General features: G+C 41.9%; 1 protein-coding gene across 1 annotated transcript; it reads left to right on the forward strand.

The window, feature by feature from the left end:
* Positions 1-14,163: 14,163 nt before the first annotated feature.
* LOC125583833 lies at positions 14,164-15,123 on the forward strand. Its single transcript, XM_048751356.1, has one exon. The coding sequence runs from the start codon at positions 14,164-14,166 to the stop codon at positions 15,121-15,123; it is 960 nt and encodes a 319-aa protein (XP_048607313.1).

Below are 15,123 nucleotides of genomic sequence, written 5' to 3' on the forward strand. Positions count from 1 at the left end.
TCTGGGAACTGACACCTCCTTTTCGTCGGTATTGCGGTCGCTTATGGTTCCGTTTGCTTAGCCGTAGGAGTGTTGATTCAAAGATGAACCGCGTAGATGAGTCTTTATTGTCTTATGTATCTAGGATCTTCCAGGTTTACTCTGTTTCTACGAGGATTCTTGTAATTTTAGGAGTCATGAGAGTCATTTGATTCATGTGAGTGCGGAGTATATCTTGTGATTTAATGAGAGTGAATCTGTCGCTGAATCAAGTGCAAGATTGGAACTCATTTTCAAGGGAAATATAAGGTTGTGGTTGCTCGACCAGCTTATCTTGATGGCCATGTTGTGCACCAACCATTAGGCTTGCCGGTTAGGAATTTAATGTCCGGTTTGTGAGATAACGCAGCTTGTTGCTTCTATGATTTGCACTTTCATCCCCTTCGGTGCAAATCTACTGAACTTTTGATTTGATGCTTGTGTTTTCTCTTTTGGAGCAAGTTGAGAAGACTTATATCATGGTGAAACCAGATAGCATAAAACGATGTCTTGTAAGCTGTTTTCTTCTCTTTTGTTTCACGCTTTTGCTTCTTTGATGTAAAGTAACCTCTGAACTCTACAAAGCTTTGAATGTGATTTGCAGCCAGTGAGCTACCTTTCTTTGCTTAAACTCTTTATTGTTTCTGTGACACACATCGGATCACCGACAATATCTCATAACACACTAGGCCATATACACAATTCCACTCACTCTCAGCCCAAATAAAAATCCGAATAAAAAACTCAGTAGCATTAATCCGTTTAAATCATCTCTCGTTTTGAGAAGAAAGGCTTTAAACTTATTGGATTTAAGATGTTTCAGTGTCCAAAAGAATTGGCTGTGGTAATCATTCATAACTGTGGGAACCGAAATTCGCACTGTCGATTTCCGTTTAAATTAAAAAAACTAGGAAAACCCAAATTTCCCAAAGGTCCCGGAGATCTGTTAATACCACACGCTAAGCAATCAGAACACGAGATATCAACGACAAAGTACAAAAATCGTAAAAAGAGAGCAAAATAGATCTTATTCCGAATCCGTGTTTGAGCGTTACAACAAGGTATAAGCCTGGGCTCGAGAGCTGTCGGCGAGATTCCAAGTTCTAGCACCCCTAAGACGGCTAAACCTAATTGAGTCGCAGCTCGAAATAACAAAAACGGAAATATGCCTAAATCGCTCTAAGTGCTAAGTTTGCTCCGAAAAAAAGTCTCTCCTCATGCCTCTCGCGTAGGACTCCTTATATATTGGCTCATAGGTCGGTTTACGCTTTTCCTCTTCTGCCCTTAAGCCGTCATAGCATAAAAATGGAGATATTCCATTTTTTCGATCTTCGTAATTATCTTCAAAATTTCGTATTTATCCGCGGAAACTTGACATTTATCTTTCCTTGCGAACCAAGAGTAAACCGTCATGTGGCTTACGGGCTGTTGGTTAAGAAATCGTAAGTTGGGCCTCGAGTCATGTGTTAGGTCCCTTTGGGCCGTCTTCTGACTCGAAGCGTTTATTACGGCTTCTTTCGATAAAGAACAAACTTTCTGTGGTTTTTACCGTAAACTTTGATCGATGACTTAGAATGGTGGGAAACATGAAATGGGCTCGCTACGGTCTTCGGGAGATAGCATCGAAGGGTAGACGAGAATGCATGGACTAATGTCGTATCAACGTTTCGGAAGAGCTCGGTTGCTACATAGCGACTGAGCGGAACGGACGCTTGGTCGCTACGTAGCGACCGGGCTTGGCTCGAGCTTGGTCCCTATGTAGCGACCGAGCGGAAAGGACGCTCGGTCGCTACGTAGCGACCGAGCGGCACACGTGTTCGGTCGTTGCGTGGCGACCTTTTTCGAGCTCTTGTCTGATATCTCGTGTTTCCTCCGCAAAGCTTTTCGTAAAAAAGAATCTATTTCGAATAAGTATTTGTCTAAGAAAGTTCTCATTTTCTTCTTCGGACGTTTTTCATCGTAACTGTTTTTGACCACAACAGTTAGCCCCCCAGCTTGTTAGAGTCGAGACTCTAGCGCGCAGTTTGACGATTTTGGCAAAGTTAGGCGTATTGGACGAAGATTACTTTAAACTCCGCAGAAGAAAATTCTTGAGAAAGTATATATTAAAAATATAAAATTCCGAGCCCATACTTCTATAAGTAGTGAGCTCTTGTCATTCATTTGCTTCACACCTTCCCTTCTTCAAACCTCCAAAACTTCTCTAGCTCCAAATCTTTTGCCTTCAACATGTCTTCTTCCCACGGTGACAAGAGAAGTTCCGATGTTGAGATGGGCGAGGCCACCTCTCCGGCTCCGATTCCGACTTCTCCGGTCGAAGAGCCGGCTTGCGTTGCTGACCATCTCTCCTTTCGAGAGAGACTAGTTTGTCGCCAAGCCGAGAAGGAACAGGTTCGAGCTGGCACCGAGTTCCCATCCTCTTCTGCACTGGCCATTGCTCCGGGTCACGGGACCGAGGTCGTAACTCTGCGAGACGCGGGAACTCTCGCAGGCTCGGGCGTTCCGGATGCTTCGGCTCTACCTGCCAGATCATCCACGACTCCGATTCTCGTCGAGGATAAGGAGAGGGCTGCTAACTCTATGCCTCCTCCTCCGGCCAGGAAAGAGATTGTTCTAGCGTTGTGCGCTCCTAGTGTTGTTCTGGTTGCTCAGTCTAAGGGCCGGAAGAGGAAGTTTACCAAGGGCGGTGACAGTGAATCTTCGCAGCAAGGAGGCTCGAGCATAGCGTCGGGGCCTCGCGGAAAGGTTTGTCGCTCACTTAATTTCTTGATTGTTATATATTTTTCTAAAGGCAAAAAATCCCTAACTTTCATCTCGTTTCGCAGTTCATGTCGTTGATCGATGGGATGATCAGCGAGTGCGGTTCTGAGACCAGTCGTCTTGCAGGGGAGTTGTTGGAGCTGCAGGGTAGATGGTCTGAAACCGAGGCCATGCTGACAGCTGTCAAGGATTCTCACTCCGTGAAAGTGTCGAAACTCGAGGTCGCGATAGGGGAGCTCGAGAGGGACCTCGGGAAGACGGCGAGTTCACTGCTTAAGGAGAAGAAAGCCAGGAAGGCCAAATCTTCGGAGGTGTGTCGGTTTCAGCGTCAGATCGAGGGCAAATTAGGATTAGCAAGCCACGGGATCCGAGAGGCCACAAACGCTCTTCGTTCTGAGTTTCAAGGCTCCCTCGAGTGCATCCGGAACATGGATTTAGCCTTGGCGACGATTGAGGGCGGGGTGGGCGGAGTGGCCGTGGTTCAGTCGTTCCAGAGTGAGACTCCTCCGACCTTAGAGGCCGAAGAGGCCCGACTGTCCGGCTGAAAGGGAGATTTGGCAGTCGTGGATGGAGATTTCGATCTCATCCTAGCTGACCTGAAATCTGCGTGCTTTCTTCCGACGTGGTCAGAAGGCCCATAGGGGAAAGATCCGGTGCTCAGAGATAGCGGAGGTGATGTGGCTCCAGGCTTGGACGAAGCGACGGGTGAAGAGGGAGCGTGAGTTCTGAGGATGACTTTGGTTAAATCTCTTGCGAGAGATTTTTTTTTATATTTTATGTTTCGGCCTTAAATGGCCTTATTTCATATTTCGGGACTGGCCGTATGTGGCTTTGAATCCCTGCCGCTCTGCGGCTTTCTTTTATGACAAGATGATCGAGTTACATTTTTCATAAGTTTACGTATGGCGTGGAAGGAGGGTTATGAGTTGTCGTCTCATATCATTCTTCGATGTGAAATATTTTGTTCGAGATCCGTTTCAAGAGTTTTTCCGCGAGATATAGACTTCGCGGGATATCTGAAGATGTCGAATATAAACATAGGGGCATGGTTTTGGGATCTCGTATCTTTTGGATATCATGCCTTGAGATGTTAGAGACCAGTGCGCTGGGTTTAGGGCAAGACCTAGGTTTACTTTCGGTTTTAAGATTTTATGCGGTGACTAGCCGGCTATCGATTTATCTGTCGCGATTTTAACCTGATTCGTACCGATTTAAAGTCCGCGATAGGTTCTCGGCTTACATGACTTGTTAGATATGAATCGAGCATCTCTCCGGAGACAATTTTTAAGCCAACCGGAAGTGCTGGACCAAAATTTCGGGTTTCTTTTATAGCGCTATTATCCTTGTGTCGGATGTACGAGAGTCATCTTCGTGAGATGGCTATGTCTGTTTAGGACGTTCGAGAGTTCGATGTGATCAGCACCGGACTTGGCGGCAGATGCCGTCGTTTGGAGTTTTTGCGCAAAATATGTGTTAAAATGTTCATCATTTTTTTTGACGGAGTGTCCGTTTTCGTCGTTCGGAAGAAGTAACTCTCGAGGCATCTCTTGCGACGTCTCGCGATGCCAAAGGCTGCTTCTCCCTAACGGCTGATGTATTTCCGAATATCGAAAAATGTTTTGCAGATAAAAAGTAATTTGCTTGGTTAAGATATGTCGGAAACATCGAAGGCGTGGTCGGATGTTTTCGAATTTGAGAGTATACGAGTATACGTATCCACTCCCCCCCCCTTTTTAATGAGGGGGGACAGCTGAATTTGCCTTTCGACAAACTGCCTACGTACTCCTTATGGAGATCAAGCCGTCTCGTAGTTCGGTCATTGCGAGTTGGTTTGTTTAGTGATTGTATTTTTTGAGATCCATCGCGTTCCAGGTCCTTGGAATTTTTATGCCTTGCATGTTGGCTATTTCGTAGGAGCCCGGTCGGATGACTTTTTCGATTTTATAGGGTCCTTCCCAGTTTGCTCCAAGTTTTCCCGCGTTTCGTTCTGCGGTGTTTTGGAATACTTTGCGAAGGACCAGATCTCCTTGATTAAATCTGTGATTCCGTACATTGGAATTATAGTACTTTGCGGCTGCGTGTTGGTAATTTGGGATTCGGATGAGCGCTCGATCTCGGCACTCGTTAATGAGATCGAGATCATCCAGGAGCATGGCGTTATTGAGCTCCTCTCGTTCGGGAAGTAATCTTCTTCGAACACCGGGGAACTCTACTTCTGCGGGAATCATGCATTCAGTTCCGTACACCAGAGCGAAATGGGTTTCTCCCGTGGCTCGCCTCGGGGTGGTACGGTGGGACCAGAGGACTCCCTCGAGTTCGTCGGCCCACCTGCCTTTTTTGGCCTCTAAGCGTTTCTTCAGTCCGTCGAGAATGGTTTTATTAATCGTTTCAGCTTGTCCGTTACACTGCGGATACCTGGGCGTCGACTTGTTAAGTCGTATCTTCCATTTTTCGCAGAACGCCTCGAACCGGGTGGAGATAAACTGAGATCCGTTATCGGTTACGATCTCGTAAGGAACTCCATGCCTACAGATGATGTTTCTCCATACGAAACTTTCGACTTGGACATCTTTTATACTCGCGTACGAATCTGCCTCTACCCATTTTGAAAAGAAATCGGTGAGGACTAAAAGGAAACGCTTTTGCTTTGAATTATGAAGGGGTCCGACGATATCCATGGCCCAGCGCATAAAGGGATAGGGTGATGTGATGGAGGGGAGAAATTCGGCTGGTTGTCAGATGGTTGGAGCATGCCTCTGGCATTTTTCGCATTTTCGTGCGAACTTCTCGCAATCTCCGATCATCGTCGGCCAGTAGTATCCATGGCGTTTGATTTTCAATGCCAGTGATCTTCCACCGGAATGGTTGCCGCAAGACCCAGAATGTACTTCCTCTATCACTTTTCTTGCTTTTTCCCCTTCCAGGCACGTCATGAGTGGTCCGGAGAATCTCCATTTGTAAATTTCACCGTCCACTGTTACGTAGCGCGCGGCCTGTGTTCAGACTTTGCGGGCTGCCCATTTCTCGGTGGGCAGGTGTCCGTTGATAATGTAGTCTCGAAATGTCTGCAGCCATGGGGTATCGCAGCCGTAATCAGATTGCTCCGATCGCGGTTCTATGAGGTTGACGACGATTGGTGGTCCGAGGCTCGGATGTTCGATGAAGTCGACCGGAATTACTCTTTTAAGTCCTGGGTCAGAACTTGATGCTAAGGCCGCGAGAGCATCTGCCTGGACGTTTTCGGAACGGGGAATTTGCGTAAGGGCAAAACAGTCAAACTCTTGAGCTAGATTTTGGACCATTTTGAGGTATGCGTCCATCCGTTCGTCCATGGCTTCATACTCTCCGCTGAACTGACTTGCCTCTAACTGGGAGTCGCAGTAAGCGTGGATGTTTCGTATCTTCAAGCTGTGAGCCAAACGCAGCCCTGCGATGAGTGCTTCGTATTCGGCCTCGTTGTTTGAGGCGTGGAATTCCAGCCTGAATGACTGCTCTAAGATCTCGCTCGTCGGAGATGTGAGGCGAATTCCGATGCCTGATCCCTGCTTGGATGAGGTTCTGTCGACGTGGAGGAGCCAGGTGGAATTTGGTTCCTCGTTGGTTATGGTCCCTGTCGGTAGTTCGACCAAGAAGTCTGCAAGCACTTGTGATTTTGCGCTTGTTCTCGGTCGGTACTCGATATCGTACTCGCTCAATTCGACCGCCCATTTGGCCAATCGGCCCGACTGACTCGGGCTATGCAGAATCGTCAGTAGGGTAAAAGTCGTGAGGATGACGATCGTGTGGGATTGGAAATATGGTCTTAGTTTTCGGGCCGATGTTACGACCGCGCATGCTAATTTTTCCATTAGCAGGTACCTAGATTCGGCATCCAGGATGGTTTTTCTTGTATAGAAAATAGGTTTATGTTCGCCGTGTTCTTCCCTGATTAGGACGCCGCTCACAGCTGTTCCCGACACAGTGATGTACAAGAACAAAGGTTCCCCCTCCACGGGTTTTGCGAGGACTGGAGGGGAAGCTAAATAACGCTTCAGCTATTGGAAAGAGTTTTCGCATTCTTCCGACCATTCGAATTTTTTTATTTCCCCGTAAGACATCGTAGAAGGGTAAGCACTTGTCCGTTGATCGTGAAATAAATCGGTTAAGTGCCGCGACCCTACCGGTCAGCCTTTGGACTTCCCGCTTATTCTTCGGTGAAGCCATCTCGATCAGTGCGTTGATCTGTTTTGGATTAGCTTCGATGCCGCGGAATGTGACTAGGTAGCCGAGGAATTCCCCTGATGCCACGGCAAACCTGCATTTTGTCGGGTTGAGCTTCATGTTATGGGAATTTAACTGCGCGAAACATTCCTCGAGATGTGATACGTGATCCTTTGCTTGGAGGGATTTGACGAGCATGTCGTCGATATAAACCTCCATCGTTTTACCGAGTTGTTTGAAGAACATACGGTTCACGAGTCGTTGGTAAGTTGCGCCAGCATTTTTGAGGCCGAAGGGCATTACCCTGTAGCAATAGGTTCCGCGATCGGTAATGAACGCAGTCTTCTCGCGATCATCAGGGTTCAACATAACTTGATTGTAACCTGAGAAGGCGTCAATGAAAGACAGAAGTTCGTTACCCGCCGTTGCTTCTACTAATCGATCGATGTGTGCCAGAGGGAAACTATCTTTTAGACAGGCCTTGTTTAGGTCGTTAAAATCCACGCAAACTCGCCATTTCCCGTTTTTCTTTTTGACTACTACAGGGTTAGCGAGCCAGTCTGGATACCTCACTTCCGTTATTGACTCGACTTCAAGCAATTTTTTGACCTCGTCGTTTACCGCGGAAGCCCGTTCGGGTCCTAGCTTCCGCCCTTTTTGTTTGACGGGTTTGAAGGTCGGATCGATATTTAATTTGTGACACGTTATGTTAACGTCGATCCCTGGCATATCTTCCGCGGCCCATGCGAAAGTATTGAGGTTGTTTTTTAGACAGGTTATGAGCTCTGTCCTCAAAGGCTCGCGGAGATTGGCTCCGATCTCGACGCATCGTTCCGGAAATGCTTCGTCGAGACAGACTGTGACCACAGGTTCGCAAGTTGGTTCGCGTTTTTCCTCTAGGGCCGTGATGTTACGAGACTGCCAGAAGAGTTCCGCTGAAACTTGACTTCGCGAATCCTTGTTGGAGATCTTTTTCTCCGCTTTTCTAGGAGTGGTCTCGAGGTCTGGTCTTTTTCGTTTTTTTTCTGCGGCGTAACACACCTGTGATACTCTTGGGTTTCCCCATATTACCTTGACTCCGTTAGGGGTTGGGAACTTGAGGCAAAGATGGTACGTTGATGGGATGGCACGCATGGTGTTCAACCATGGTGTTCCCATGATAACGTTGTAAGATGCGGGATGGTCAACGACTAGAAACTCTGTGACTTTTGTCACGGTTCCGGCTTTCACTGCGAGATTAATCGACCCGTAGGCCATGGTGTTTCTCCCGAAAGTCCCAGTAGTGGGCTAGGGTATTTCACGATTTCGGATTGATCGATCCCCATTTTGCTCGAGAGTATCCTTGAAGATGATAGCGGCCGAACTTCCGGTGTCGATTAGCACCCTAGCGACGTCGACATCTCGGATCGTTAGCTCGATAACACGGGGATCGTTAGCTCGATAACAAGGAGATCGTTTCGAGGTTTGGCTCGATCGACCGTTGCTCCCCCCTTGAACGAGATGACATTCGCGCACGTCGAGTCTTGCATATCGTTCCTGATCGTTGAGTGGCTTTTGCGAGTTAGATTGATCCGTACCCCTCCCCCCCTCCTTCTAGCGCCAAACTGTGGGAACCGGAATTCGCACTGTCAATTTCCGTTTAAATTAGGAAACTAGGAAAGCCCTAATTTCTCAGAGGTCCCGGAGATCTGTTAATACCACACGCTCGTATCAACGACAAAGTACAAAAAATCGTAAAAAGAGAGCAAAATAGATCTTATTCCGAATCCGTGTTGAGCGTTACAACAAGGTATAAGCCTGGGCTCGAGAGCTGTTGGCGAGATTCCTAGTTCTAGCAACCCTAAGACGGCTAAACCTAATTGAGTCGCAGCTCGAAATAACAAAAACGGAAATATGCCTATATCGCTCTAAGTGCTAAGTTTTCTCCGAAAAAAGTCTCTCCTCATGCCTCTCGCCTAGGACTCCTTATAAACTGGCTTCTAGGTCGGTTTACGCTTTTTCTCTTCTGCCCTTAAGCCGTCATAGCATAAAAATGGAGATATTCCATTTTTTCCGATCTTCGTAATTATCTTCAAAATTCCGTATTTATCCGCGAAAACTTGACATTTATCTTTCCTTGCGAACCAAGCGTAAACCGTCATGCGGCTTACGGGCTGTTGGTTAAGAAATCGTAAGTTAGGCCTCGAGTCATGTCTAAGGTCCCTTTGGGCCGTCTTCTGACTCGAAGCGTTTATTACGGCTTCTTTCGATAAAGAACGAACTTTCCGCGGTTTTTACCGTAAATTTTGATCGATGACTTAGAATGGCGGGAAACATGAAATGGGTTCGCTACGGTCTTCGGGAGATAGCATCGAAGGGTAGACGAGAATGCATGGACTAATGTCGTATCGACGTTTCGGAAGAGCTCGGTCGCTACGTAGCGACCGAGCGGAACGGACGCTCGGTCGCTACGTAGCGACCGAGCTGAACGGACGCTCGATCGCTACATAGCGACCGAGCGGAACACGCGTTCGGTCGTTGCGTGGCGACCTTTTTCGAGCTCTTGTCCGATGTCTCGTGTTTCCTCCGTAAAGCTTTTCGTAAGAAAGAATCTATTTCGAAAAAATATTTGTCGAAGAAAGTTCTCATTTTCTTCTTCGGACGTTTTGAATGTTAACTTCGTCGTAACCGTTTTTGAACCCAACAATAACATCACTAGTTTGATTATGTTCTTGTTTCTTTTTTTGCCATGTTTAGTTTTGTCTAGGTTTTTTACAAGCTTAATAATAAGTTCTTTATCACAAATGGTTTCTCTTCTTTTACAAAGGAATTTTTGCTTGCTTGATGGGTATATGAAGGAATGGTTCCACGTCCAGTCTAAGATATAAATACTGAAGAAAAGTCAAAAGAGAAAAAAAGGAGTTGATGGAAAAGGGAAAAAGCAAGATTTATTGTGCTTTTTTTTTGAAAAAGTAAAAAGGTTAAACATGAATCTATTAAAAATTTATTGTTTTGTACTTGAAAAAATGTATGACAAAAATATTGGATGCCAAAAGAAGAAGAATTTGTCGTCAAACAGGTTGATCCGTCCCATACCGTTCTGTATCGCAGCGGGTTCGTCTTCGAGCGGGTCATCGCGGGTCATGGCGGGTCAGGTCCGCGCGGGCTGCGGTCCTCAAAATGGCTGACCAAACCCGTACCGTAAAACATGTAGGTCTTTGTGGATCGGCCCGCGAGACATAGAATTACAAACGAACATATGGTTCCTGAACGCTTCAAAACATGATTCAGAACGCTTTATCAGTTTTATGACGCATCAGTAAGTGAGTTTAGTCAAGGATTGAACTGGATAAGGCAATATACTTGTTAGTTGAAGATTTTAGTTGGATAAAAACACTAGTTTATTTACTTTTGTTAGACTCCAAACATTTTAAAAATAAATAATACTTTAGTTGCTGAATCCAAATATTATAACTCATAAGTTCATAACAAATTCTTTAGTTTTCTGAATCCAAAATTAAATAAAACCAACACCATATCAAAGATGCTAATCCCAAAAATAAATAAAAAGAAAATACCAATCACACTTCTTGTTCCTCATCTTTATCACCAACGCGACAAAAATATGGAGATTTCTCTTCTTCACAATCAACTTCATCTTCTGCGAATAAGAATATTAGAAGTCAGTGAAAGATATATTGAAACCTAAAACTCCAAAATGTATGATAATGTGAACAAATACATATAGGTAAAACTATGAAGAACCCATTGCGGGAACTAGATCTTCTTCTTCGGTGGAAAGTGAGTTTTCAAATTTCTTATGATGACTCGAAGAAGCTCCACCGGTACAGATCGAAGGCGCTTGGGAGACCGGAAGCATCATCGACCCTGAAACCACTGTCACTGGAGCTACATAACGTCGAATCGCCTTCTCTCTCTCTCGATCTCTCTCTCTCTCTTTGTTTTAGATGAAAGCAGAAATGGGGACTTAGGGTTGCGGGTCTTCAAAATCTCGCAGGTTAACCTGTAGCTCATCCCGCTTTCGACCCGTCCCGCTTTCGAACCATCCCGCTTTCGACCCATCCCGCTTTCGACCCGTCCCGCTTTGAACCCGTCCCGCGAGCCCCGCAATTTTGCGGGCTTTCCAAATGGAGGCCCAATCCCGCCCCGCAGCAAGCTTTCGCGAGCCAGGCCTGTGGTCCAGCTCCTTGATTGCCATCCCTATGTCTAAGTGTAACTAAAAATTTGGATGCTTGATCTTTGCTATTTAGAACCTCTTGGTTTAGAATATTGGGTATTAATATGTACAAAAAAAAATTTTGGATAACTGAGTTTTTTCAGTTATTATTAAGAAAACTATTTTTTTTTAAAACAATGTCTAAAACTTAAAAGATTATTAGAAATTCAATAATTTAAAATGAAAATCAGTTATATACTAAGATGAATAAAACACCTAAAACATGTAGAAGATATTTAACACATGTTTGAAAAATAATTTTTAAATATTACATTTACACTTAGCAATACTTAAGATAGTAGTAATATTATCTTGTTCATAGTAATACTTTTGAAACTTTCAATATTTATTAGTAATACCATATGAAAAATTAAAAAAATATTTCTATTGAAACCAATGTATATAAACAATTTTAGATCGTATATAACACTTTTGTAAAAACAAAATTCTGAAAATATGTAATTTGTGTGATTCACCTTATTATGACTTTACCATCAAGACATTAGGTATGGAAGTATAAGGAAGTTTTTTGTGGAAATGATAAGTTTTCTAACAACTTAAGAAATTTTAAAAAATTCATGACTAATTTGGTATCTAAATACATATATGGACATATCATTTCAATTTATATAAGTTAAAACTGCCAAAAATATATAATAAGCCCAAATTATTATTTTTTTAGAAATATGCATAATACATAGTAGTTCAAAGTAGTTTTGAAGTAATCCAAAATAGTCCCAATAGTGCTAGTAGTCCAAAATACGCATAAAAGTCCCGGTAGTTCTAGTAATCAAAAATACACATAGCAGTTCGAAATAACAACATTAGTACCTAATAGTTCAAATCACAAGACAAGTTAATCGGTGGTGGCAGGACTATTTCCACATTCAAAATATTGATATAGACCTCTACATCAATTTCTTTTTATCTTTACCTCTTTCTCTTCCTCGTCCACTGGATCCTTTGATTAATAGAAAACTTTTATTTTTGTGGGGATTAGTTACTTGTTTCAAATACTTGAGGATGCATTTTAAGTGCTCTAACTTCTTTCTTTTTGTGGGTTATATGATTTTTAAAGTCTTTTGTTTTCAAAATATTTGAGTCTTGAGAGTTTTAAGACAAATCAAATTTATTGAAAACTGTTTAGCTAATAGATTTTAACGGTCTTTATAACTCGTCGAATGATTTTAAAATTATATCTTTAAAATATTTTTTTAGAAGATATTGAATTTCTTAATCTGTGTCGTAAGTAAACAACATATATTGTGAATGAAAGAAGTAAAATAAAATAAAATAAATATAACTAAATTGAAATTTTAAAATGATACTCTTTATATATAAGAAAATTGTCAAATTTTATTTTTATGAACAATAGGAATATTTTAATATATTTTTTTTAACTTAATTATAATATAAGGTAATAAAATATATGAAATATCTTATTTTGATTTGAAGTTTTATATAAAAGAGAAAAAAAATTTAGAAAAAATTTTATTTATATATTTTTATTAAATTTAATTTGAATGTTAATTTGTGGTTCAATATTCTTAAATAAATTATTGGTATTTTTTTTATTATTATAAAATATTTATTAGTGATAAATAGAAAAATGGAATTTAAATTATAATTTTTCACGGACATAAATCATCAGTGATATTTTTAATTTTTTTTAATAAATTGTTTCCAAAAAAAGAATGCTGATCTGAAAAAGAGAAGAAAAGAAAATGCTTAATTTTTTTTTTTTTCTGATGCTGTCAAAATTTTAAAAAAAAAAAATGATGGAGGACCCGTAACAAATATTTTAAGAAAAAAGAAAAAGAAATAAGATATAATAATAACAACTAAAGAAAAAGTTGTTTTGTCATGAAAAAGAACAGCTCCAGCCCCGGGAAAAAGGAAGAAAATGCCGAATGCGATTAAATATATGGATCCCGCTTCACTATTTGCACAGTAATTTTTTTCTATAAATACGGAGTTTTCGATCATTTGTAAAACACGATTACACATCCTTCTCCTTTAATAACACATCCTCTCTTCTTATCAGTGTTATCTTCTTCGTACGGGTATAAAATTTTGCCCTTATTTAAATTCCTGCGATATAATAAATTTCAGTTCTTTTATAACACGTTATCAGCACGATCACTCTGCGATTCGGTAAAATTTATTTGTATCATTTATACCCTGTTATAATGGTCGGTATACCGCCTCTACTATTTTTTATATCATGTTATAATGGCCGGAATACCGCCTATATTATTTACTAGTAATTTAATTTATTTATTGGTCGGCAGAGCCGCCTCATATTCTGTTTATTATTTATTGGTCGGCCGAGCCGCCTCATATTCTGTTTATTATTTATTGGTCGGCTGAGCCGCCTTATATTCTGTTTATTATTAATTGGTCGGCCGAGCCGCCGTATAATTTATTTATTACTCTGCATTGATCGGCTGAGCCGTCGCATGATTTGTTGTCATAACATAAATATTTTATTGTCATATTTTTTTACTTTTATGAAATTTTATAGATTTGATTGACCGTTTAATACGATATTTTCAGACTAATTTTGGTGCACTCGATTTAACCCCAACGGTCACAAAGAAATTTTTTTCAAAAATTTCCCTTTCTCCAACGGTTATGAACAGTGTTTTTCACCTATAAATACAACTCATTTTCACTCCATTTCATCATCCAAAACATTTCATCTTCTCTCAAAAATTTCAAATCGCTCTCCTCCGATTTTCCATTTCAAGAAAGATGATTCGCGCACTTTTGTTTTTATGTGCCATTTTTATTTGTGTTTCTATTTATGGTTTATTCGTTGGAGAATTTACTCCGAGTGAATTTAAGATGAATATCGGTTTAATTTTCTTTACATCGCTTCTCCTTGTAATTGCTTGTATGATTAATGTAAACGGTTTTTAAATTATGAAGTTCTAATAAAATTATTATTTTGTGTTTTAGAAATACAAATGGCAAACATCGAGAAACTCCAGTTCCCGGCTCTGAAAGTAACCGGCGAAAATTATGTCAGATGGGTCACAAATGTGAAACCTTATCTTGTAATAAAAAAGATAACCGAAGCGATAGAAGTCGGTAACAAATCGCCACCCGAGCATATAGCCGAAGCGATTATCTTCCTGAAGAAGCATTTAGATGAGAATCTAACTCACGACTATGGAGACGTTGAGGACCCAGCCGTACTATGGCAAGCCTTGAAAGATAGGTTCGATAATCAAAAGGAAATCAATCTCCCTCACGCTCTTGAAGAGTGGAAAACCCTGAGGTTTCAGGATTTCCAAAGGGTTAGAGATTACAATTCCACTATCTTGAGGATAGTTGCACAATTAAAATATTGTGGTAACCCTGTCACCGAAGCAGAAATGCTTGACAAGACATATAATACTTTCCACAAAGAACACAACGTCTTATCCCGAATTTACAGAAAATGTGGGTACACCAAATTTTCTGAATTGATGGTAACACTCATGTTGGCTGAAAAGAACGATGAGTTACTAATCAAAAACCATAATTCCCGACCTACGGGAGCCAAGGCATTTCCCGAAGTGAATGCTACGGCGGTAGAATATTCGGGAAGGAGAAACCAGACCAACCGAGGTCGTGGTCGGCGTTTCAACAACAAACGTGGAAAGCCTTACTATCCTAAAAGTATTAGATCTAACAAATGGGTTAGATCTGAACAACCTCCTAAAGGCAAAGAAACCGAAGAGGATACCACAAAGAAAAGTGAGACTGTATGTTACAGATGTGGATGTAAGGGACATTGGTCCCGTACCTGTCGTACTCCCCCACATTTGTGCAAGTTATATCAAGAGTCCATAAAAGGAAAGGCTAAAGAGGTGAACCTCACAGAAAATGTTGAAGGGACTTCATACCTTGAATCCTCCGACTTCGCTAATGAGCTGGACTAG

Source organism: Brassica napus, chromosome C3 (assembly GCF_020379485.1).
Source record: "Brassica napus cultivar Da-Ae chromosome C3, Da-Ae, whole genome shotgun sequence".
In the NCBI taxonomy this organism is placed as follows: Eukaryota; Viridiplantae; Streptophyta; class Magnoliopsida; order Brassicales; family Brassicaceae; genus Brassica; species Brassica napus.